The 26,471-nt window shown below is 39.7% G+C and overlaps 1 protein-coding gene across 1 annotated transcript; it reads right to left on the reverse strand.

The window, feature by feature from the left end:
• Positions 1-13,045: 13,045 nt before the first annotated feature.
• Positions 13,046-17,155, reverse strand: CYSLTR2 (cysteinyl leukotriene receptor 2). Its single transcript, XM_023731512.1, has 2 exons — positions 15,944-17,155; positions 13,046-13,859 (listed from the first exon to the last, which is right to left on the reverse strand). The coding sequence occupies exon 1, from the start codon at positions 17,143-17,145 to the stop codon at positions 15,955-15,957; it is 1,191 nt and encodes a 396-aa protein (XP_023587280.1). The 5' UTR covers positions 17,146-17,155; the 3' UTR covers positions 13,046-13,859; positions 15,944-15,954.
• Positions 17,156-26,471: the final 9,316 nt, after the last annotated feature.

The following is a 26,471-nucleotide window of genomic DNA, read 5'->3' on the forward strand; positions in this document are numbered from 1 at the left end:
AAACCTTGAAAGAAAAAAATTGCCAACCAAGAATAAAATGTCCTGCAAAACTCTTGTTCAAACATGATGGTGACATTAGGACATTTCCAGATAAACAGAAATTAAGGGAATATGTAAAAACCAAACCAAAATTACAAGAATTATTAAAGGAGTCCTTCAGTTTGAGAACAAACAACATCAGACCACAGACTGAATCTAGGACACAAAATTATACCAGCCAGATACCAATCTTGGAAATGAACTCTAAAGGACTATCCAAAACCAAAAGAATCACAACAGGGAACCAGGGAGGTTAATCTGTAAATGACAACGCCAGAACATTAAAAGAGGGAATAAGCAGTATAGGTATAGAACTTTCTAACAGAGAGGAAGGCAAGGTAATACCAAGTAATAATAGACTGGTTCAAACCTAGGAAGATAAGGGTAAATTTCTAGGTAACCACAAAGAAAGTTAACAAATTTACTCATCAAAATAAAGAAGAAAAACATAAAGTCTCAGTAAAAACAAAATCTACAAAAATAAAAGAAATGAAAAAATGCACAAAAATCCTCATAACTGGACCAATAAACAACATCACGATAAACTGAGAAAAGACTGAAGTTGTCAAGGATTTCATTTTACTTGGATCCACAATCAATGTCCATGGAAGCAGCAGTCAAGAAATCAAGCAACACATTGCATTGGGCAAATCTGCTGCAAAAGACCTCTTTGAAGTGTTAAAAAGCAAAAGCATCACTTTGAGGACTAAGGTGTGCCTGACCCAAGCCATGGTATTTTCAGTCACCTCATGTGCATGCAACAGCTGGACAATGAATAGGGAAGTCCGAAGAAGAATTGATGCCATTGAATTATGGTGTTGGTGAAGAATATTGAATATACCATGGACTACCAAAAGAACAAACAAATCTGTCTTGGAAGAAGTACAGCCAGAAGGATCCTTAGAAGTGAGGATGACAAGACTTCATCATGTATACTTTGGATATGTTATCAGGAGGGATCAGTTCCTGAAGAAGGACATCATGCTTAGTAAAGTGGAGGTTCATCAAAAAAGAGGAAGACCCTCGATGAGATGAATTGACACAGTGGCTGCAACAATGGGCTCGAGCATAGCAATGATCATGGGGATGGCGCAGGACTGGGCAGTGTTTTGTTCCGTTGTATATAGGGTCACTATGAGTCAGAAACAACTTGATGGCACCTAACATTAACAACAATGTTCAGTCTAAGTTGATGGATTTTCTGCTGTGGTAGTTGGTTAGATCCATCAGTCACAGGCTTAATTTCTTTAACAGGAGATATTATAGCCACGTCCTTGGTGAACATTCTAGGACACATGTTTTCATTTTGCATGGTTCGTTTTTTTTAAGTCCATCTCTTTCCTCTTGCATTTTACTATAAGCAGCAAGAAGAAACCATGTGGCCCCTTGAAGATCCTGCTTAGAAAACTCATCAGCCAGATAGCCAAGTTCTTCACTTACAAGTTTTACCTTCTACCAAACGTTTGAACATAATTCAGACAAACTGTTTTCCACTGAATAAAAAGTACTGCCCTTCCTCTATTGTCCAATCACATATTCATTATTTTCTTTTCCAGCCTCACCAGAAGCACATTTAACATCCACATTGCTAGCAACATTATGTTGCTGGCACCATATGTATTCTCTAAGACAATAGATACTTTATCTATAGCTCTCCTCAGTTCGTTCTGAGCCCTCACCAGAATTGCTTTTGATGTCCATAATTGTATCAACAGTCTCTTCAAGCAATCTAGGCTTTTACTATTAAGCACCTTAAAACTCTTCCAGCCGCTACCTATTAGCCAATTCCAAAACTGCTTCCACATTTTAGGTATCTGTTAGAGTAGCACCCTACAGAAATACCATAAATGGGTGGCTTTAACAAACAGAAATTCATTTTTTTTCCGCAGTTTAGGAGGCTAGAAGCCCAAATTCAGAGCACCAGTTATAGGGGAAGGCTTTCTCTCTCTGTTGGCTCTGAGAGAAGGTCCTCATCTTCACAACACTAGGAGGTGGATGTTAATATTTTCAATTTTACAGGTGAGAAAATTGAGGCTCAGAGAGATCACATTTCTTGCCTGAGGACTCTGGAGTCAGAGTTCAAGTGCAGATCCCCCAGACTGCGAGTCCATGGCTCTGGCCTCTCTGATACACTAAAGTGCCTCCCAGAACCCTCAGCCCTACATATTCTTCTCTTGACATGGCAGTCCCACTCTACCTGCTGTGCCCATAGCCTCATTCTCACAAATCTGTGGCTTTCTCTTTCTTGCAGCTTTCAGGTAAAATGAAACACACACACAGAATAAAGCCCCTAACCTTTGGTTTAAGGTAATGGATTTCAAGCATCCCTAAAGAACAGGTGGACAGGACTGAGTTCAACCAAGTTTCGGTAACTCTCTATATCAAGCACACAACTTTGATAGTCCAACTTTTCTCTTTTGAGATGATAGCTTTATTCCCATATTTCTAGAAGTTACCAAATATATTTAAGTAAGAAGATGTTTATAGATGTCTGCTTTGAGAGGAGGTAAGGAGACCCAGAGTTGCTTTGAGTCGTAACAAGTCTAGCTCTGTGACATGACTTCTGAGGCTGAGAAGAATGAAGTCATTGCTTCCTGGAGCCCTGAGGAGCTGGTGGAAGGAGTTGCAGGGATACTTTTCCTTATCACAGGGACAATGCCTACCTCTGAGCTCCTTCTGTCTAGCACCACGTTAAACTCAGCATCATCTCTGCAATCTCTTAAGTAGGAACATGAGTATACCCTTTTCCAGCACACTCAAAATAACAACATTAAAGCACAAAGAACAGACAAATTAGGGAACAACTCTTTTTTTTTTAAAGCAATTTTTAAAGCAGCTTTATTGATTTTACATTTAATAATCTGTACATTTTCAGTATACAGACCAATGACTTTGGGCAAATACATACACTCATGTAACCACACTACACTCAAGATACAGAACATTTGCCATAATCCCAACAAGTTTCCCCGTTCCCCTTTGCAGTCATTATACTTGCCCCACCTCTGATCACAGGCAACCGAAGATTCACTTTGTGTCACTATAGTTTTGCCTTTTCTGGACTATCATCTAAATGGATCATGCAGTATCTAGTCTTTTGTGTCTGGCTTCTTCTAGTTAGCATAATTTTTTTAAATTTATTATTGTACTTAAGATGAAGGTTTACAGAACAAACTAGCTCTCATTAAACAATTAGCACACATATTTTATTGTGACATTGGTTATCAACCCCACATCATGTCAACACTTTCTTCTCTACCATGGGTTCCCTATTACCAGCTTTCTTGTCCCCTCCTGCCTTCTCGTCCTTGGCCTTGGGCTGGTGTGCCCCTTTAGTCTCATTTTGTTTTATGGGCCTGTCTAATCTTTGGCTGAAGGGTAAACCTCAGGAGTGACTTCATTACTGAACTAAAAGGTTGTCTGGGGGCCATACTCTCGCGATGTCTGCGGTCTCTGTAAAGCCAGTAAGTCTGGTCTTTTTTTGTGAGTTAGAATTTTGTTCTACATTTTTCTCCATCTCTGTCCAGGATCCTCTATTGTGATCCCTGTCAGAGCAGTTGGTGGTGGTAGCCGGGCACCATCTAGCTGTGCTGGACTCAGTCTGGTGGAGGCTGTAGTAGTTGTGGTCCATACTCCTTTGGACTAATCTTTCCCTTGTGTCTTCAGTTTTCTTCATTCTGTCTTGCTTCCTACGGGGTGGGACCAGTGGAGTATCTTAGATGGCTGCTCACAAGTTTTTAAGAACCCAGACGCTACTCACCAAAGTAGAATGCAGAACATTTTCTTTATAAACTATGTTATGCCAATTGAGCTAGATGTTCCCCGAGACCATGGTCCCCACAGCCCTCAGCCCAGTAATTCGATTAGGGAACAACTCTTAACACAAAATAATTCTTTGCTTTAAGTAAAGATTACTGATGATTCTATTTGCATGGCAAGCTCCCTAAAGGCCTTTAAAATGTAATTTGATTAATAAAAATGCTATTTATACAAAGTATCTAGTAGCATAGAATAGTTTGCATGTCTGTGGTGTTTTATAAATTTCAAAAGGATTTGACTTTTTCTTTTTCAAATTTTATTTGATCCTAATGGTGACTTTGCAAGATAGATAGGGCAAGTATTGTTTCCATTTTACAGATGAGAAAACTAAAGTGAAAAGAGCTAAGTCGTTTGCCCAAGGTCTCTTAGCTGGGCAGTGTCAGTGCCAGGGCTAGATTTCAACTTATCTTTTCCTTGTCAAAACACTCTTTCCTTTAATTCTGTCTTAGTCATCTAGTGCTGCTCTAACAGAAATACCACAAGTGGATGGCTTTAACAAAGAGAAGTTTATTCTCTCATAGTCCAGTAGGCTAGAAGTCTAAATTCAGGGCATCAGCTCCAGGAGAAGGCATTCTCTCTCTGTTGGCTCTGGAGGAAGGTCTTTGTCATCAGTCTTCCCTTGGTATGGGAGCATCTCAGGGCAGGAACCTCAGGTCCAAAGGACGTCCTCTGCTCCCGGCACTGTTTTCTTGGTTATGTGAGGTCCCCCGTGTAACTGCTCGCTTCTCTCTTTTATATCTCAAAAGAGATTGGATTAAGACACTATCTAATCTTGTAAACCTCATCATAGTGGCAGAGTTTACAACACATAAAGAAGTCACATATAACCTCATCATAGTGATATAGTTTACAACACATAAGGAAATTACATCAGATTTACAAAATGGTACACAATCATACAATACTGGGAATCATGACCGAGCCAAGCTGACATATTTTTGGGGGACACAATTCAATCCATGACAGCATGTTTCTTTTTCAGATTTATGGTTTTCCTTGACAGAGAACTCAGATAGTTAGAAGCTACTTCTGAGTATCTTCACATTCGAAATGGAGAATTGTTTGTAAAAAATAATTTGACTTCTCCCAAAGAAAGAAGTTGGATATCTGTAAAGTTCTGAATAGAAGATATAAAAACACACTCCATCAGAATCTCCGATAGAGCGTTCGGAAAACACAGATAATCAGGCCAGATCAACAAATATATTCAGAAACAATTCCCAGATGTATGTTTTTAAGCTAAAAAATAGATTCAGCCCAAACTGAAAATCAGAGTCCAAATATGGCCAGAGTGAGACACAGATTTTCAAAGTGAATGGCCCCAGTGCTCGAAAAGTCATACCGTTTCCTTGCAGGGAAACCTAATTAAATTAACTTGTGCTTATCTCCTTTAGCAGAGGAGAGAGAATGAATCATGAAATTGAAGACTATCAAGAACAAATTCTGTTTAGCTTTAGAACATGTTTCTATATTTATATTGAAAATCCAGCCTGTATGTTCCTTCCAGAGGAATGGTCCTCATACAAGGCTCTAGCGAGTTTACTACTCTCCTCAGAAATCTTCCATGGCTCCCCATTGCCTCCTGAATCACAGCACACCCCCTACCATGTCATTCACTGTCCTCCATGATCCAGATCAACCTGCTCTTAACGGTCTTTACATGCTTTATATGCTACCATATCAAGGAACCTATAAGCCCACCGGTCCGCATCAGAGTGCTCACAATTTTTAGAAAATCTCTAGATTTTGTCTGGATCTTTGTCCACGTCCTTCAATTGAAATACCCTACCCTTACCCCTTCCTCAATATCTACATGCTAAATTCTTCCTCTTCCTTAAGGGTGAAGCTAAATAGCCTGTTTTCCATGAAGCCCTCACTTGAACTGGGATTCTCCCTTGTCTGTGCTCTGCTAGTTCTTCATGTGTACCTCTGTGTGACACCCAGTGCTTTATAACTTATGTCTTGGTGTTCTGTGTATGTGTTTCAGGTCCCTAGCTAGACCATGACTTACTCATTGTCTTAGTTTCCTAGTGCTGCTGTAACACAAATACTACAAGTGGGTGGCTTTAAAGAACAGACATTTATTTTCTCACAGCTATTGAGGCTAAAAGTCCAATTCAGGGTTTCAGCCCTGTTAGGGGTTACTGGAAGGAGGCAGAAAGGGGAATGCAATGCTTAGGGGGCACTGAGTTTCTGTTAAAGGTGATTAAAAATTTGGAAATGGATAGTGGTGATAGTTACATAACATGATGAATGTAAATAATGTCACTGAATTGTACACGTAAAAAATGTTGAAATGGCAAATGTTTTGTTATATATATTTTTACCACAATTTAAAAAAAAAACATGGGAACTTCTAGTCAAAACAGCTACATAACACCATACTTTAATAGCCTTTTCCTGACTCAACATATAGTACTAATACATAAAATATAAACATAGAAAGCCAAAAAAGACATAAATAAGCTCAAAAGCAAAATAAACATCTTTACAGACCAAAAATGGAACAGAAAAGCAAACTAATGAGCCCTGGGGTCTGACACAGATAATGGAAAATGGGAGTTTGACTCCTGCTGAGTAAAGGGGACTTAAGAGGTTGCCAGAGCTAGACAGATCAATACAGGTGTTTAGGTGTGTCAGCTTCTCAGTTTATAAAATAAGAATTAAACAAAAAAACAATTTTTGGAACACTGCTTAAGGCTATGGAGTTACTAAGTGGTACACCTAGAGAAGTGAGAAGCAGTAGGTGCTAGCTTGAGGCAGGATCTGAACCAAGTCATGGGCTGCCTTGGTGACTGGATCTGCAATAGCTCCAATATCTCCTTGGAATATGAGAATGCCATTTTAAAACGTGGCTCTGGAAGAAGAGCCAGTGGCTCAACTGAAGGCATGTATAAAACATTAGACAGAGTAGGATGAACCCAGGGAAGAGCGAGACAGACAGAAAGACAACTTAAATAAACAAAATGAAAGCAAACACACACACACCTTCCACTCAAAATAAGCCTGGAGTCAATTCTGAAATAAAGAAAAACGTTCAACAAGATCAACAAGTGGATCGTGAATGAAGTCTAAATGAAATTATTTTGTGGAACAAAATTTTAGGAGGCAACAACTTTATTTAAAAGTATATTTAAGAGGCTAAAATAGATAAATGAATGAATAATTTCCATGGTAAAATAGCAAGAAATTATGTAACATAAATAGGAAAAATGACACAAGAACAATTGCATAGGAGAAAGAACTAATTGGAAATCTTGGAAATAAAAAGATAATAGTCATAGAAATGAAAAGTTTATGAATGGGATATACTGAAGATTAAACATAGTTGAGCAGAGAATTAGAGAAATGGAAAATTGCAAAAAGAATTTACCTACAATGCAGCACATTTTCTTTCATAAAATATATGAAAGCAGAAATGCGAAATTGGAAGACTCACACTACCTAATTTAAGACTTGCTATAATACTACAGTAGTCAAGGCATTGTGGTATTGGTCCAGAAATAGACCTACAGATATTTGGTCAATTGATTTTAGATAAAATGGCCAAAGCAATTCAATGGAGAAGGATAGTCTTTTCAATAAATGGTGCTGGAACAATCTGATATCCACACACACAAAACAAACAATATAAAACACCTCAACCTGTACATTACATCACGTACATAAATTAATTCAAGATAAATCATAGACATGAATATAAAACTTAAAACTATATAATTTCTATAAGAAAACCTAGGAGAAAATCTTTGTAAGCTTGGGTTAAGCAGAGGTTTCTCAATATACAAAAATACAAATCATAAAAGAGAATATTAATAAATTGGATTTCATTAAAATTAAAATGTCCTGTTTTTGAAAGACTTAAGAAAATGAAAAGACAAGCCACACTAATGAGAAAATATTTTCAACATATAGTTGATTAAGAACTAGTATCTAGAATACAGGTACTCTCGGGTTCATAACTATGGGTTGTAGGTAAGTCTGACATAAGTATAATCCGTAGTTACGAACCAACCTCCATAAAGCCTAATATATTAAAAATTCCAGGTATGTACAATGGTTCGTAATAACATATGTACACTACTTTGCAACACACATCAAAACATTATTATTATTATTACCGTATGTTATGTTAAAGATGTTTTCGTGTATCTGGAAGTGTTTCTTTAATGTTGTTTATGCATAGAAATGTACACTATATACTAAGGCATTTGACTAACTGATATTAGATAAGAACTGCACCGAACTGTTCTGACTTTTCATACAAATTTAACTCACAGATAGACTTAGGAATGGAACTCATTCATAATCAAGGGACTGCCTGTATATAAAGAAATTTCACAACTCAATGATAAGAACCCAAAAAACTAAATTTTAAATGGGACAGATGATTTAAACAAACACTTCACCAAAGGAGTAACAGATGAAAAGGTGCTCAACATCGTTAGTCATTAAGGAAATGCAAAATATAACCACAATGAGATACCACTGCATACCTGTTAGAATGGCTAAAATTAATTATTTTGAGATTCACCCATGTTGTTTCATGTATCAGTACTTCATTTCTTTTTACTATTGAGTAGTATTCTGTTGTACAAATGTACCACAATATGCTTATCTATTCACCTATTGAACATTTGAGGGTTTGTTTTGCAGTTTTGGGCTATTACAAATAAAGCTGCAATGAGCATTTGTGTACAGGTATTTGTATGGACGTAAGCTTTCTTTTTCCTTGGGTAAATACCTAGGAGTGGGATGGCTGGATCATATGGCAGGTCTGAACTGTATTCTAGGTCCAGAAGACAGGTATCTAGGAACGGTGGTAGGTGCGCTGAATGGAAATGCTGGCTTCCTTCAGAAAGCAACACTGATGACTCATTCCCTGCTCAGGTCCAGATAACAAAAGGCAAAGTACCTAATTACCATTTTAATCTCACTTTGACTTCCCTTCCCCTCCATCCCCACCTCTGTGGTTTTCTTTTCTAAATTATGTACACTTCTTTTCTGATCCAAAGAATACCATGATGTGGAGAAACAGCACTTTCGTACAGTTGATATTACATATTTCTAGGGCATTTGACAATTATCCATCAAAAATGTAAATACATACTGAGGCAGAAACTTCACTCAAAGAAATTGATCCTTCAGGTATATTCATATGTGTGAGCAAAGATATCTGCACAAAATGTTCATTGCAACAATTGCAAAGAATGGCAACCACCCAAATGTCTCGCAAGGAGGAGTTATCTAAATTATGCATATGTTTACATGCAGCTGTTAGAAGATAAAGAAAAGTCTGTCATCTCTCTCTCTCTCTCTCTGTCTACCATATATCTGTTGTTGTGAGGTGCTGTCGAGTAGGCCCCCTACTCATGGTGACCCCAAGCACAACAGAACAAAACACTGCCAAGTCCTGCGCCGTCCCCACAATCTGTTGCAGATGGACTGTTCTGATCTATAGGGTTTTCATTTGCTGATTTTCAGAAGTAGATCTCCAGGCCTTTCTTCCTAGTTCATCTTACTCTGGAAGCTACGCTGAAACCTGTTCTACATCATAGCATCATGCAGCCCTCCACTGACAGATGGGTGGTGTCTGCACATGAGGCGTATTGGCCAGAATTTGAACCCAAGTCTCCCACACAGAAGGTGAAAATTCTACCACTGAGCCACCCGGACCCCTCTACCATATATACATATATATATATAGAGAGAGAGAGAGAGTGAGTCCTGGTGGTACAATGGTTAAGTGCTCAGCTGCTAAACTGAAATGTTGGTGGCATAGCGGAAGAAAGGCCCAGTGATCTGCTTCTGTAAAGATCACAGCCAAGAAAACCTATGGGGCAGTTCTACTCTGTCACATAGGGTCGAGATATATATATATATATATATATATGTACACATATATACACACATACACACATATATGTATATGAAAAGCAAGGTACAGAACAGTATATAGAATATTGTAACAAGTATCTCTTATTCTACAGACTCAGATGAGCAAGTTATATTGATTTATTTTTAAGGAAATTAATTTATATCAGACTCAAAGCACTCATCCCATCAGGCTGATGGGAAATTCAGTCTTGGTCACTACAGGGATTCCCCAGTTGAAGACTTTGTACAACAGTTTCCCTAACTTGAGAGTTAGGCAAAAGTCCTGAGGGTCCTACATGGACCAGCTCATCAGGAGGACCCTCTGGTCTCAGCTCTGGTCCACACTGGTCCACTGACCCAGGCGGCATGTCCCCTTCATGTCCAGCAGGCTCTGCTAAGTTCACACCACACTGGGAATGCAGGAGGCTTTGGAGGGACTGGAGGTCCCAGGGCTTAGAATTCTGCCTCCTCAGCACACCATGCAACTAACTCTTCTGAGGACTTTCCAGCTTCCCATGTAAATTAGCCTCTGCTTTCAGGCTGTGTTTCTTTGATGTCTGGGTGGATTCTTATGCCAGCACTGTTATAAGAGCTCTCAAACACATTAACATTTTAACAAGTCCCCTCTCATTACATTTCTCCCTGTGGGTTTTATTAGCCACTGCCTTGGAGCAGTGGTGGTTTAGTGGTAGAATTCTCGCCTTCCGTGCGGGAAACCTGGGTTTGATCCCCAGACAATGCATCTCTTGTGCAGCCACTACCTGTCTGTCAGTGGAGGCGTGTGTGTTGCTATGATGCTGAACAGGTATCACTAAGATCAGCTAGGCCTGGCAATCTACTTACGAAAATCCATCAAAGAAAATCCTATCGACAGATCACAACAGTCCTATCCCCAGCCAGTCATGGGATGGTGCAGGAGGGCAGCGATTTGTTCCATTGTGCATGGGGTAGCTGTGAGTCGGGCAGCTGACAACAATAGCAATAACAAGAACCACAACAAGTAGCTGCCTTCTATTTATTTGGGCATGAAGTGTCCTTGGAGTAAGGATCTCCCACCACCATTATCAATTGAATTACCCCCTTCCTACCCTCTAATTCTCCCAACCCAAGCAGGGTCTCTGTTTTGAAGCACTTTTCAAGAAGAAAAATAAATCCTCCTTAGAAAGCCATCCCCTTTGCCAATCTCCCCTCCTACCCCATTTTTGGCTGGTTTAACATCTTCTCTGCTTGAGAATAAATTACAAATCAACTTAATTAAATATAAAAACAGAGAATTCATCACTTAAAATAGTTACCAAAATATACTGGCATTTGTTTCTTTTCCTTCTTAGGCCCCATTTAAAATCACAGTTCCAGTATCGTAGTTCTATCAAAGTTTACACAACAAAATCCTGTCTCCCTGTCTAACAATTTACGTACTTGCTCAAGGGGATGTCTAATCTCTCAAACAAAAGGAACTGTATCTAGAAACCTGGGACACTCATGGCTTTCACTGTGGTAAATAAAGAGTTCCATTTAGTTTCCTTCCCAAAGGACAACATATTTCACTGAGTGACAGTTTTCACCCTGGCTGGAAAAAGGAAACATCTTGGAAAAAGGAAAAAGTCATTCTCTCTCTCTCTCACACACACACACACACACACTCCATAGATTTAAGACACTGTCTTTGTTTCCTAGGGCTTCTGCAACAAAATACCACAAAGTGGATGGCCTTAAAGAAGAGAAATTTATTGTCTCACAGTTCTGGAGACTAGAAGTCTGAATCAGGGTATCGATTGGGTCGATTCCTTCTGAAGGTTCTGAAAGAGAAACTGATCCACCCCTCTCTCCTAGCTTCTAGTGGCTGCCGGCAACCCTTGGTGTTCCTTTGCTGCTTGTAGATGTATTCTCACATGGTGCCTATCTGTGACTACCTCCCGTGTCTGTTCTCCTCTTTTACAAGACACTACACAGAAGGGATTAAGATTAGGACCCTCCCTACTGTGGTAAAGGAGCCCCAGTGTCACAGTGGTTAAGCTATCAGCTGCTAACCGAAACGTCAGCAGTTGGAAACCAACAGCTACTCCACAGGAAGAAGATCTAGCAGTCTGCTTCCATAAAGATTACAGCCATGGAAACCCTATGGGGCAGCTCTACCCTGTCCTATAGGGTCGCTATGAGTCAGAGTTGACTCAACGGCAATGTGTTTGATTTGGTTTTCTACTTTGGTATGACCTTGTTAATTTAACCGATAGTATCTTAAAAACAAACAAACAAAACCCTATTTCCCCAAATAAAGTTACAATAACAGGAACAAGGATTAGGACTTCAGCATATCTTTCTGGGGGACACCATACAATCCATAACAGTCACTGATAACACACATCTTGGCAGAATCCTTTTCACAACTCCTCCAAACGCACCTAAAGGACCTCAGCTTTATCTGGGCTATCCTACCAGATTTCCTTGGAATGCTGAGATTTCTAATTGCCATTTTCAAATCCCTATTACTTAACAGTATAACCTCATAATTTAGCTTCCCCTTCCTCCTTAAAGCCCATCTGACCCCATGCCCCCTGAGCTGCTGGACATGTTGTTCAGGTACCCAGCGTAGATCTCTGGCTGCCTTGCAGGTCTTGCCCTCACTTGGAGTGGATATCATGTGGCCTCTGCAAGCCCCATTTCACCCCTCTACCAGTTAGTGGGCCTGAGTACTCAGTGGGGTTAACCCTATTCCCCATCCAGGTGTGGACACTGATTTTTTTCCTTCAGAGTAATCCCTTTGTCCTTGGCTTAGTTTAGGAATGGTGTGTGAGCTGAGTAGTTTCAATCAAAATGAAGCCCAGGACTTCAGTTAGAGGATTTGGATAGAAGACACCCTCTTCCTTCTCCTGGATAGAAGTAAGGAAACACGTGGCCTCAGGCTCTTGCCATCAGCTTGTTACCATGAGGGAATGGAGTCCTGGGGCCAAACCAACACATACAGAGGCCTCACAGGAGCCCTGGTTGAACAGGGCCTGAAGTTCAGCCTCCCCACTGCCACCCCCAACCGCATGAAACATTTGTATAAGGTAGTGAAATCCTTTTGTTGCTTAAACCATTGGAGTTGGGTTTTCGGTTGCTTGCAACTAAAAATATTTTAACTGACGTACCAAGCCACCTCTGACCCCAGGAAGTGACTCCTATCACCCTTAGAAGTGACTCTTTCCTAGAGCAGGGCAGCGTAGACTTCCCTCAAGGGCCCAAATTCAAGCCTAATCCTTTCTGGCTTTCCTTTCTCGTGCAGGCATTCAGGTTCCATTTCTGGTGGCCTTTCTTTTCTTCTTCTTCTTATTTTTTTAAATAACTCAGAATTAATTTGAATTTTAAAATTGAATTTTAATATAACTTTTATGTCAGCAATACATATTCACAAGTTAGACAGTTAAATAGTTCTTAAAAGAGAAAGATAAGTTTTGTCCTATTTCCCCACTCCCAACTTTCCTCTAGAGGAAATCCCTCACAATTATTTTAGCTGTTTCTTCTGGTATTTAGTTTTTATTGCTAAATAACATGCTTATACAGCTTTATATCATTTTTTCTGCTTTAGTTATTATGTATTTTCTGTGATGGAAGGTAGGACCCTAGGTTTCTTATACCTCTCCTTTATACACACACATACACACATACATTTCTTCTCCCCTCATTCCCTGAAAGAAGTTATATCGCAGTATTTTACTGTTTACGTAATTCTCTATGTAAATATTATTTACATCTGAGCCATGTAGTGTACTATGGTTACATTTAATCTCTTATACAAAAGTTTGTTTTTCCCTAGCATTTAGTAATATCATTGCCTTTTCATTTGCTTAGTTGTCTATGTATTTATCACTAATTCATCCCAAGCTCTCCAAGAGAAACAGAAATCCCTCTCAATGTGTGCAAAGCAATTAGTTTCTTGTTTTTCTTGGTGACATGTCTCCTGGAGTCCTCTGAGATTCCTGCTTCAATATGGACAAGTTGCTCTCTAGGCCTGTTGGACACCAACATCCTGGGAATTCTCTTAACTTTTCTCGTATGCTAGATTCTTCATTTCCTAGATAGCATGTTTTCCTCTGTCTTGGTTTAATCTCTGATTTTGGAGGAGCACGTCCTTTAGTAGCTTCCTGATAAAAAGTACAAGGGAGATAAAAATGTTGAGAGCTTTCATATGTGAAGATGTCTCTATCTTCATATTTATTTGTTGGTATCTTTCATATTAGAACCGTTTCCCCAAATGTGTGGTGATCATTGACTATCGCTCATAATTACGAGTGAGGCTCTAAAAGATTGGTTAGATGCTGTCTGTGAGTGGAAGGGGTGAGTTGCATTGTGGGCTTGATTGTAAGGCGGTTAATATGGCAGGCACTCAACTATTGTGTTGGGGGATCCCAAATGTGTATATCTGTCAATCTTTTTTCTTGAATTAGGCAGTTTCCCCATAGGAGAATCTTGCAGACTCCTGAGTGAGAGAAGGGCACTGGGGTTCTTGTTAATATGAACACTTTCACTTAATCCCTCCCTAGCATCATAACAGTCCCTGAGTGGTGCAAATAATGTGCTTGACTGGGAACTGAAAGGTTGGAGGTTGGAGTCCACACAGAGATGTCTTGGAAGAAAGGCCTGGAGATCTACTTCTGAAAATCAGTGATTGCAAACCCTATGGAGCACAGTTTTACTCTGACACATGGGATTGCTGTCAGTTGGAGTCAACTCAATGGCAACTGGCTTTTGTTTTTTTTAACTTCCTAACAGCACCTCCCTCCCACTGTCCACTGTGGCTGGGGTCAACAACTCCAGACAGAAAATCTCTATTTTCTAATGAAAGTTGAGGAGGGGCAGGTGCCTGATGGAGGAGGGGAGCTCTTATTCAGACTTTTTATCAATCTTCTTGGAGGTTTTCAGAGGAGGACGGGGAGGAGAACACCCAGCCAACACTCCAATACAGTGGTTTTTAAAACTTTCACTAGCTGTGTGAACTTGAACCAATTTCCTATTTCTCTAGGCTTCGGTTACCTCTTCTGCAGAATGGAAATGCAGGGTTTTGACGTGAGGGTTAAACGGGGTTAATGAATGTAAAGTGCCTGGCACAGTCTGCCCAGCATGGAGAGGGCACTCAATTGTTGGCAGTACAGTACAACAAATACAACAGTAGTTGGTAGTATCCTGGGCCTTGTTACAGTGGACAGAAGGACCCCCTCCCACTAGCCAGTGCTTTTCTACACTCTCTCAAGAGGAAAAATAGCACCACCTCATGTTCTGCCCAATGTTAATAGAATTTCAAGGGTACAACAAATTTATAACTTGCCCTCCACGCTACCATCTATCTTCCTGAGACTCTAGCCCAAACCCTTAGAGCCGTCTTCTTTATTTTGGTCCTCATTCCAGTGAGCTAACTGGCAGGAGTTAGAACTGCAGTGAAGTCAACACAACTGAACATTTCAGGAGTAAAATTGAGGTATGCATCCATATCCCCTTTCCTCCCCTGTACCCTACATATCCTTTGTTCCCTAGAATAATGCCCCAGGTCTGCTCCCTACTCTTCCTGTCCTTCCTAATCCTCTGGCAGGAAAGAGGCAAAAAGAACATTCTTGCCTTCAGTATGCTAGAGCCCTTCCCCTAGTTTAAAAATGAAATCCATTCTTTCTCCTACTTCTCATCAGCTCTCTCTTGCCTCATTCCTCCCCCCTTTTTCTCTCACTGTCTTTGTTTGGGGCCATTACTCTGTTCTGTAACCAGGCAGCCTTCCTCTTTACAGTCAAAATCTTTCCCCTGAATTCTTAGGATACACTTCTTATTGGCTGTGGGTCCTCCAGTAGCTCTGTTAATTGGCTATATCTCAGGGCACTGAAGCAGGAAGGGGAGCTGGAGAACCTGGGGTAATTGGGGCAGTCTTAAAGTTGAAATTTTAGAATCACTGGTGGGCCAGGCACCTGGCACAGCTGGTGAAAACCGACATCCACTGGACTCAGCATTTTTTCCCAATCTGATATTTCAGAATGCAAGACTCTAATAGGGACTTTTCCTCCTACATTCCTCATTTAGACTCAACCATTGAAAATATAACTAGTGAAATTTTTGAAGTAGGTCTTATTAACACAAAGTCATGATCAATTAGATATTTGGAATCAACACAATGGTGTGAGTACAAGGTCACTTGGAGGCTGTGTGTGAATGAAGTTGGACGCAAGCACTGAAGACCAGGCCTTACCAAAAGAACCCTTACACTCTTATCATTTTCAACCACACACAGACAGGAAGTCTGCACTTGATCTTTGTCATATGTAGATGACATTTTCTGAGGGTAACCCTTAGTCTGTCCTTAAAATTCTCTCCAGCAAAGTAATAGAGCAAAGGGTTGAGGCAGGAATTGGTTGCTGCCATAGTCAGTGTGATGACCACAGCTTTATGCAGTGAGGTTTTGCACATACTCCACATGACCAGGTGGAGGGTTCTCAGTATGTGATAGGGCAGGAAACACAGGAGGAAGGTGATCAAGGCAATGATGATGGTGGTCAGTGCCTTCCTGTGAGAAATCCGCTGCCCTGATTCTGGGAACTCCACCTTCAGCAGAGTTCGGATGATCAGCAGGTAACAGATGCTGAGAATGCAGAATGGCAGGAAGAAGCCCACCACGAAGGCAACGTAGTTCAAGATCTGCAGTTTAACAATTTTATTGTCACTCGGCTCTAAGCATAAAGTGACATTGTTCTCCTGCTTGACCCCGTTATTCAGAAGCACTGCTGAGGAAGCCATGATAAGAATCCATATGATCCCACATAGGATCCAGGCACTCCTGATGCTGGTGGCATGGAGGAGCCGTAAAGGGTGAACCGTTGCCAAGAAACGCACAACACTCAGCACAGTCAGGAAATAGATGCTGCTGTACATGTTGACATAAATGGAGTAAGACATGAATCTGCAGGCCAGGTCCCCAAATATCCAATTGGAGCCTCTGAGGTAATAGTCAATCCTGAAAGGCAGTGTGGTTGTGAACAGGAGATCAGAAATGGCCAGGTTTAACATGTAAACATTCACAGATGTGGATTTCTTATACGGCTGCAGGAAAACAAATATGGAAAAGCCATTTCCCAAGGCTCCCCAGATGAAGATTATTAGGTACATGATAGGGTAAAATTCTCTCTTGAAGTTTCCAATCGTGCATTTACTGTTGTTGTTGCTATTGCTGAAGTCAACATTTTGTTCCATTTCTGCTTTGGAGGTGGATAGAGGCAAGGACATAGACTTTCTCTCTGCTGGGTTAAAAAGAAACAGGCACAAAAAGTTATTTGGTGCATTGCCCTTATCCTTCCTGCTCACATTTTCCCAGGTTTCAATAAAATAGGAAGAAGCACTAGTTTTTCTTTGAAACTTTAGTTGAAAAATAATGGTTAAGTCTTTACTATATGCCATGGTGATGCAGTGGTTAAGAGCTACGGCTGCTGACCAAATAGTCAAAGTTCAAATTCACCAGCCACTTCTTGGAAGCCTTATGGGGCAGTTCTACTCTGTCCTGTAGAGTTGCCATGAGTTGGAATTGACTCAATGGCAGTAAGTTTGGTTTTTTGGTTATATGTTGCAATATATTACATGATAAATTTCCTAATTCAAAGAATGTAGACTGAACATTAAATTATTTGGTAGAAGTCGAAGTCTCAAACTTAGGGAACACTTGACTTAGTACTCATGTTGACATGAGTACCTCCCTGTGATACTGCAACCTAAATCTAACAGATACTGGATTTCTCCTCAGAAACTATGGAGGCCAGAAGGAAGTGGCGTAACAGTTTTCAAGTGCTGAAAGAAAAGGACTGTCAACCTAGAGTCCTATATCCAGTAAAAATATCTTTTAGGTATGAAGAGGAAATCAAGACATTCTCATATGAAGGAAAACTAAGACAATTTGTTGCCAGGCCCTGAAAGAACCACTAAAGGAAGTTCTCTAAACATAAAGGAAACAAGAAAAGAAGGAATCTTAGAACATTAGAAAGGAAGAAATAACGTGCTAAGAGTGATGGTTAAGGTTGTGTGTCAACTTGCCTGGGCCATGATTCTCAGTGGTTTGGCAGTTATGATGTACTTCTGCAGTTATATAATGATGTAATCATCTCCATGATGAGATCTGATATAACATAATCCCCTCCATGATGAGATCTGCTATGAGCAGCCAATCAGTTGAAAGGCAGTATTCTTGGACGTGTGGCCTGCATCCAATATATATATTCTGGCAAAGATCACTGGCTTTTGCTCTGCTCTGGATCCTGCATTTGGCTTGTCATCATCTGACCTCTGGTTCTTGGGACTTGAGCCAGCAGCATATTGTCTTACCTGCCAGTCTTGGATTCATCAGCCCCTGCAACTATGTGAATCAGGAGAAGGCTCCAGCCTGATGCTTGACCCATGGACTTGGGACTTTCCAGCCTCTACAACAACAAGAGCCATTTCCTTGATGTAAATCTCTCTGTCTGTCTATATATATATAAAAAACCAAACCAAACTCGTTGCCGTTAAGTTGATTCTGACTGTATATGTATGTATGTATGTGTGTGTGTGTGTGTGTGTGTGTGTACATATACATATATCAAAAGTTTTCTTTTGATGCTTCTAAATTATGCTTAAAGTAAAAATTATAATACTGTGTCTGATATGGTTCTAAATGGATATAGAGAAATCATTTAAGACAATTATATTATAAATGGATGAGGGTAAAGAGAGGTAGAATTTCTACACTTCACTTCACTTGAACTAGTAAAATGACAGTGCCAGTAGACTGTGATATATATATATACATATATATAAAATATAATACCTACAGCAACCACTAAAAAGCTATACAAAGAGATACACTAAAAAATGCTATAGATAGGGGAAGTGGACCCCAACATGGTGCCCTAAACAGATGTATCATGCCATCCCTCTGCAGCAAAGACCTGAAAAACTAAGTAAAACAGATACAAATGTCAATCTGGAACCCTAAGTATCAAATGAAGGGATAAAGAAATAGATCAAACACCAAATGGAAGAAGAAACTGAAGGAAAACAGACAACAAGGAGAGATACAGAGTGGATGTCCCCCGCCAAATAATGTAGCACAGTATTGCCATCTTGGAGCACAGCCATCTACAACACCGGACAGGGAGTATGGGAAGGCAACTTCACAAGGGCTCCCAACAGGAGACAGAGCATCAGTAACCAGAGAAACACTTTCCCACCTGTCATGGTTTGAATTATGTCCCCCGAAAAATGTGTATATCAATTTGGCTAGGCCATGACTCCTGGTACTGTGTGATTTTCCTGTATGTTGTAAACCTGCCTCTATGATGTTAATGAGGGAGGATGGGTGGCAGTTGTGTTAGTAAGGCAGGACCTGATCTACAAGACTGGATTATGTCCTGAGGCAATCTCTTGAGATAAAGAAGACAGAAGTGAGCAGTAAGACAGAAGGACCTCATACCATCAAGAAAGCAGTGCCAGGAGCAGAGCGCGTCCTTTGGACAGGGGTGCCTGCACCAAGAAGCTCCTAGTCTGGGGGAACACTGATGAGAAGGCCTACAGAGAGAAAAAGACTTCCCATGGAGCTGACGCCCTGGATTTGGACTTTTAGCCTACTTTGACTGTGAGAAAATAAACTTTTCTTTGTTAAAACCATCCACTTGTGGTATTTCTGTTATAGCAGCACGAGATGACTAAGACACCACCCTTCACCCTTCTGCCCTGTCAACCACCTCCTCCCCTCCTGATGGGACACACCAAGCTGCCTTGGCTAGAAGGCTACTGGCCCGCCACCAGCCCAGGTCCACCCCACCCCATCTACCGACTCCTGCCCCGCCATTTTGTTTTCTTTTTCCCTATCCTCTTTTTCTTTCTCCCTCCCACCTAGCTGGTACCTCATCTCTACCCCTTCCTGCTGGGCCACCCCATGTTGCCTTGGCTACAGAGACACCAGCCCGCTGCCAGCATGGCCTTGGCCCCACATGCTGGTTCCTGCTGCACCATTTTTTTCTTTATTCCCCTTTCTTCTTTTTCTTTCTCCCTCCCACCTAGCTCTGTACCCCACCTCTACCCTTTCTGGTCGAGCTACTTTGTGCCCCCTTGGCTAGAGAGACATTTGCCCACAGCCAACCCAGGCCCACTCTGTCACCACCTGCCAGCTCCTGCTGTGCCATTTTTTCCACTTTCTTCCTAATCTTTCTCCCTCCCACTGAGCCCTGTATGCCACCTCTACCCATTCCCGCCAAGCCTCACTACACCACTGTGGGTACAGAACTACTGGCACACTGCCACAGCAGGTCTCACCTACCCCTACCCACCAGCCCCCATCGTGCCATTTTTATTTAATTTTATTTTTTTCTTTCTCTCCTACCTTAGCCCATAAGCCATCTCCCTGCCTTCCCACTGGGCCACGCTGTACCGCTGTGCCTAGAGAGCCCCACCTGCTGGTCGCTTTTTACCTCCCACCTAGCCTCATACGTCACCTTCCCCACCTTCCTGCCAACTCCCAGGTCCACCCTGCCCCCATCTGCCAGCTACCCCCATTTTTTCTTTCTATCTCTTTTCTTTTTTCCCCCCACCTGGCCCCATACCCAACCCCCACTTCCTGCTGGCCCTTGCCAGGGTGCCATGGCTAGAGTGTCCCCAGCTCAGCCTGCGGCTGCACTGAGCTCACATTGTCCCTTCCCTCCTGTCACTCAACCAGCTGCTGAAAGGAGGGAAGTGAGCCTATACCACTCCTCATCTGACACTCCTGCCTATTTGGTGAGTGGCTATGAATGCTCCCACACCACTGCACAAACATCAGGAGGTAGACAGTGCCCACCCAGTCTGCCCTCACCAACTTGCCAAAACAGTGTACAGCAAAGTGGGCTCACCTTGCTTGCTGGACAAGGTGGTGAGAGCTATCATGCCCACAGATAAGCAAGCAGCAAAGCATGCCAGGCCTGCCCACCCAGACATATCAAAACAAAACAAAGAAGCAGGATGAAACAAATGAACATATAATCAATAAATAAAGAAAATGATACCTTAATGTCTCAGAGACATCAGGAAATATCAAAACATATAAAAAAGCAGGACAACATGGCTGCAGCAAGTGACCAAAATAAAGAATCAGATGACCTTCCAGTAGAAGAAAAGGCAGTGGAACCACCCGATACGGAATTCAAAAGACTAATATTTAAGGCTCTCCAAGAGATTATGAAAGAGATCAAGGAAAACACAGATAAAAGCAAGGAAAAATTAGACAAAATCATGGAAAACACAGAAAAAACCAACAAAAACAGCCAAAGTCAAGGAAAACACAAAGTAATAAAAGAATTCATGAAAATAATAGAACAAAACATCAAAATAAAAATAAAAAAAAAGAAATCAAACAAAAATAGCAACTAGAAAGCCAAAAGATAAACAACAAAATTTCAGAAATGGACAACTCAATAGAAGGTTTTAAAAGCAAATTTGAAACAATGGAAGATGGAATCAGTGAGATAGAAGATAAATCTGTAGAAGCCACTTTGTTTCAGGAAAAATCAGAGAAAAAATGAAGAAAACCTAAGAATTATGTGGGACAAAATCAAGAGCAAAAATTTGTATGTGATCAGAGTTCCAGAATGAGGAGAAAATTAAAAACACAGAGAAGATTGTTGAAGATTTGCTGGCAGAAAACTTCCCTAATATCATGAAAAACAAAAAGCTGACCATCCAAGAAGCTCAGCAAACACCATATAGAATAGACCCCAAAAGAAAGTCACCAAGACATATCATAATCACATTTTCCAAAACCAAAGGCAAATAAAGAATCCTGAGAGCAGCTCAAGAAAAATGAAAAATCAATTACAAAGGGGAAACAATAAGACTAAGATGTGATTACTTGGCAGAAACTGAGCAGACAAGAAGGCAATAGGATGACATATGCAAAACCTTGAAAGAAAAAAACTGCCAACCAAGATAATATATCCTGCAGAACTCTCACTCAAATATGATGGCAAAGTTAGGATATTTACAGATAAACAGATATTAAGGGAATTCAAAAAAACCAAACCAAACTTACAAAAAATATTAAAGGGTGTCCTTCGGTTAGAGAGCCAACAACATCAGACAACAAATGGAGTCTAGGACACAGGACAGCATCAGCCAGATACCAACCTAGGTAAAGAACTCTCAATAATAAAACAAAGCTAAAAGACTTAAAACAAGGAAACAGAGATATCAATCTGTAAATGACGACATTGAAACCATAAAAGGGGGAATAAATGGTGTGGGTTTAGAACTTTCAAATGATATAAAGTACTAAGAGTCTTGTTTAAACTTAGAAGATAAGGGTAAATTTCAAGGTAACCACAAAGAAAGTTAACAAGTCTTTCACCAGAATAAAGAAGAAGAAAAATATAATGTCTCAGTAAACACAATATCTATAATAATGAAAGAAAAGAAAATCCACAAACAAAAGGAACTCAGCACAGGAAAGTAAAAGGAACAAAGACAATGTCAGCACCACAAAAAAAAGCACAACAATATGACAGCAATAAACTCATACCTATCGATAATCATACTGAATATAAGTGGCTTAAATGCACCTGTAAAGAGATAGAGAGGGACATAATGGATAAAAAAGCATAGCCAATCAATATGCTGTCTATAAAAGATACAACTTAGACATAAAGTCATAAATATATTAAAAATCAAAGGATAGAAAAAATGTACCAAGCAAACAGTAACCAAAAAAGAACAGAAGTAGCAATATTAATATCAGATAAAATAGACTTTAAGACAAAATCCACCATAAAAGACAAGGAAAGACATTATATAATGATTAAAGGCAAAATCCACCAAGAAGATACAACCTTAAAAAATATCTATGCACCCAAACTCTAACTGCACTGAAAAGAGAAATAGACAGCTCCACAATAACAGTAGGAGGCTTCAACACACCACTCTTGGTAAAGGACAGAATATTTAGAAAGAAAACAAAAAATAGAGAAGATCTAAAGGCCACAATCAGCCAACTTGACCTCATAGACATATACAGAACACTCCACCCAACAGCAGCAAAGTAGACATTCTTTTCCAATGCACATGGAACATTCTCCAGAACAGACCACAAAGCAACCCTCAGTAAAATCCAAAACATCAAAAATATACAGATCATTCTCTCTGGTCACAATGCCATAAAGTAGAAATCAATAACAAAAAGAGCAAGGAAAAAAATAAAAAATGTGGAAACTGAATAACACCTTGCAAAAAACAACTGGGTAATAGAAGAAATCAAAGAGGGAATCAAAAAATTCTAGAATCAAATGAGAACAAAAACACATCATACAAAAACCTTTGGGATACAGCAAAGGTAGTGCTCAAAGGTCAATTTATAGCGATAGGTGCACAGAGCAAAAAAGAAGAAAGGAACAAAATCAAAATGTTAGCCCTACAACTCAAACAAATAGAAAGAGAACAGCAAAAGGAGCCTTCAGCCACCAGAAAAAATGAAGTAATAAAGATTAGAGCAGAATTTAAATGAAATAGATAACAGAAAAACAATAGAAAGAATCAAGAAAACTAAAAGCTGCTTCTTTGAAAGGATTAACAAAATCGAAAAACCATTAGCCAAGTTGACAAAAGAAAAACAGGAGAGGAAGCAAATAACCCAAATAAGGAATGAAATGGGGGACATTACAACAGACACAACTGAAATAAAAAGGATTGTAACAGAGTATTATGAAAAACTGTACTCTAACTAATTTGAAAACCTAGAGGAAATGGACAAATTTCTAGAAACACACTACCTACCTAAATGAATACAAACTGAGGTAGAAAATCCGAACAGAGCCATAACAAGAGAAAAAATTGAAAAGGTAATAAAAAATCTCCCAACAAAAAAAGGTCTGTCCAAGATGGCTTCACTGGAGAATTCTACCAAACATTCAGAGAAGAGCTCACACCAGTACTCAAACTATTTTAGAACACAGAAAAGGAAGGCATACTTCTGAATTCATTCTATGAAGCCAGCATAACCCTGATACCAAAGACACTACCAAAAAAAAAAAAATTACAGACCAGTATCTCTCATGAATATAGATGCAAAAATTCTCAATGAAATTCTAGCCAATAGAATTCAGCACCATATTAAAAAAAAAAATACACCCCACAACCTAGTGGGATTCATATCAGATATGCAAGGATGGTTCAACATTAGAAAATCAATCAATGTAATCCACCACATAAATAAAAGAGAATCACATGATCATGTCAATTGATGCAGAAAAGGCATTTGATTATGTCCAATCGCCATTCCTGATAAAAACTCTCAATAAGATGGGAATAGAAAGGAAATTCCTCAACATAATAAAGGTCATCTATACAAAACCTGGTGGCATAGTGGTTAAGAGCTATGGCTGCTAACCAAAAGGTCGGCAGTTTGAATCCACTAGACGCTCCTTGGAAACACTATGGGGCAGTTCTACTCTGTCCTATAGGGTCGCTATGAGTCGGAATCAACTCGATGGCAATGAGTTTTGGTATACAAAACCAACAGCCAACATCATTCTCAATGGAGAGAGGCTGAAAACATTCTCCCTGATAACAGGAACAAGACAAGGATGCCCTTTATCACCACTCTTATTTAACATTTTGCTGTAAGTCCTAGATAGAGCAATAAGGCAAGAAACAGAAATAAAGGGCATCCAAATTGGTGAGGAAGAAGTAAATATGATACAGATAATATGATCCTACACATACAGAATACTAAAGACTCCACAAGAAAACTACTGCAACTAATAGAAAGATTCAGCAGAGTAACAGGATACAAGATAAATGTACAATAATCATTGGGGTTCCTGTACACCAATAAAAAGAATTACAAAAAGGAAGTCAGGAAAGAAATACCATTTATCCTGTCCAGTTGCTGTCAAGTCAGTTCTGACTCAAAGCAACCCTATAGAACAGAGTAAACTGCCCCATAGGGTTTCCAAGGAGTGGCTGGTGGATTTGAACTGCCAACCTTTTGGTTAGCAGCCATTTCTCCTAACCACTGCGCCATCATGTCTCCACCATTTATAATAGTCCCTAAAAAATAAAATACTTATAACTTATAAAACAAAATAAAGCCAGGGACTTAAAAGACCTATACAAAGAAAACTACAAAACCCTACTGCAAGAAACCAGAAGAGGCCTACATAATTGGAAAAACAAATACCATGTTCACGAATAGATAGACTCAATATTGTGAAAGTGTCAATTCTACCCGAAGCAATCTACAAATACGAAGCAATCTCCATCCAAATACCAACAGCATTCTTTAACGAGATAGAAAAACTAATGATTAACTGGAAAGGAAAGAGGCCCCGGCTAAGTAAAGCATTATTGAAGAAGAAAAAAGTAGGAGGCCTCACACTACCTGATCTTAGAATCTACTACACAGCTACGGTAGTTAACAACAGCCTGGTACTGGTACAATGACAGACACATTGACAAATGGAACAGAATCGAGAACCCAGATGTAAATCCATCTACCTACATCTACCTGATCTTTGACAAAGGCCTAAAATCCATTAAATGGAGAAAAGACAATCTTTTTAACAAATGGTACTGGCAAAACTGAATGTCCTTCTGTAAAAAAATGAAACAGAATCCATACCCTACACCATACACAAAAACTAATTCAAAATGGATCAAAGACTTAAATATAAAACCAAAAACTATAAAGATCGTGGAATTAAAAATAGGGTCAACACTAGGGGCCCTAATATATGGCATAAACAGCATACAAACCATAATTAACAATACACAAACACCAGAAGATAAGCTAGATAAATGGAATCTTCTGAAAATTAAACACTGATGCTCATCAAAAGTCTTCATCAAAAGAGTAAAAAGAGAATCTAAAGACTGGAAAAAATTTTTGGCTATGACATACCCGACAACGGTCAGATCTCTACAATCTATAGGAAAATTCAGCACCTCTACAACAAAAAGACAAATAATCCAATTAAAAAATAGACACTTCACCGAAGAAGACATTCAGGTGGCTAATAGACACATGAGGAAATACTCGTGATCATTAGCCATTAGAGAAATGCATAGTAAAACTACAATGCTATACCATCTCACCCCAACGTTACTGGCACTAATAAAAAAACAAACAGAAAATAGCAAATGTTGGCGAGGTTGTGAGGAAATGAAACTCTTATGCACTGTTGATGGGAATGTAAAATGATACAACCACTACAGAAAGTGATATGGTGCTCCTTAAAAAGCTAGAAATAGAAATACCATATGATCCAGCATTCCCACTCCTAGGAATATATTCTAGAGAAGTAAGAGCCATCACACAAATAAACATATGCACACTCATGTTCATTGCAGCATTATTCACAATAGCAAAAAGATGAAAATAACCTAATTGTCCATCAACAGATGAATGGGTAAACAAACTATGGTACATACATACAATGGAATACGATGCAACAATAAAGAACAATGATGATTCTGCAAGAGATCTCACAACATGGATGAATCTGGAGGACAAATATTGTATGAGACCACTATTATAAAAACTCAAGAAAATGTTTATATACAGAAAAAAAAATCATTGATTGTTACAAGGAAGGGGAGGGGTGTGGAGGGGAAATCACTAACTAGATAGTAGACAAGTGTTAACTTTGGTGAAGGGAAAGACAACACACACTATAGGGGAAGTCAGTACAACTTGACCAAGGCAAAGTCATAGAAGCTTCCTAGACCCTCACCAATAC

This window comes from Trichechus manatus, unplaced genomic scaffold, assembly GCF_000243295.1.
Source record: "Trichechus manatus latirostris isolate Lorelei unplaced genomic scaffold, TriManLat1.0 scaffold00044, whole genome shotgun sequence".
In the NCBI taxonomy this organism is placed as follows: Eukaryota; Metazoa; Chordata; class Mammalia; order Sirenia; family Trichechidae; genus Trichechus; species Trichechus manatus.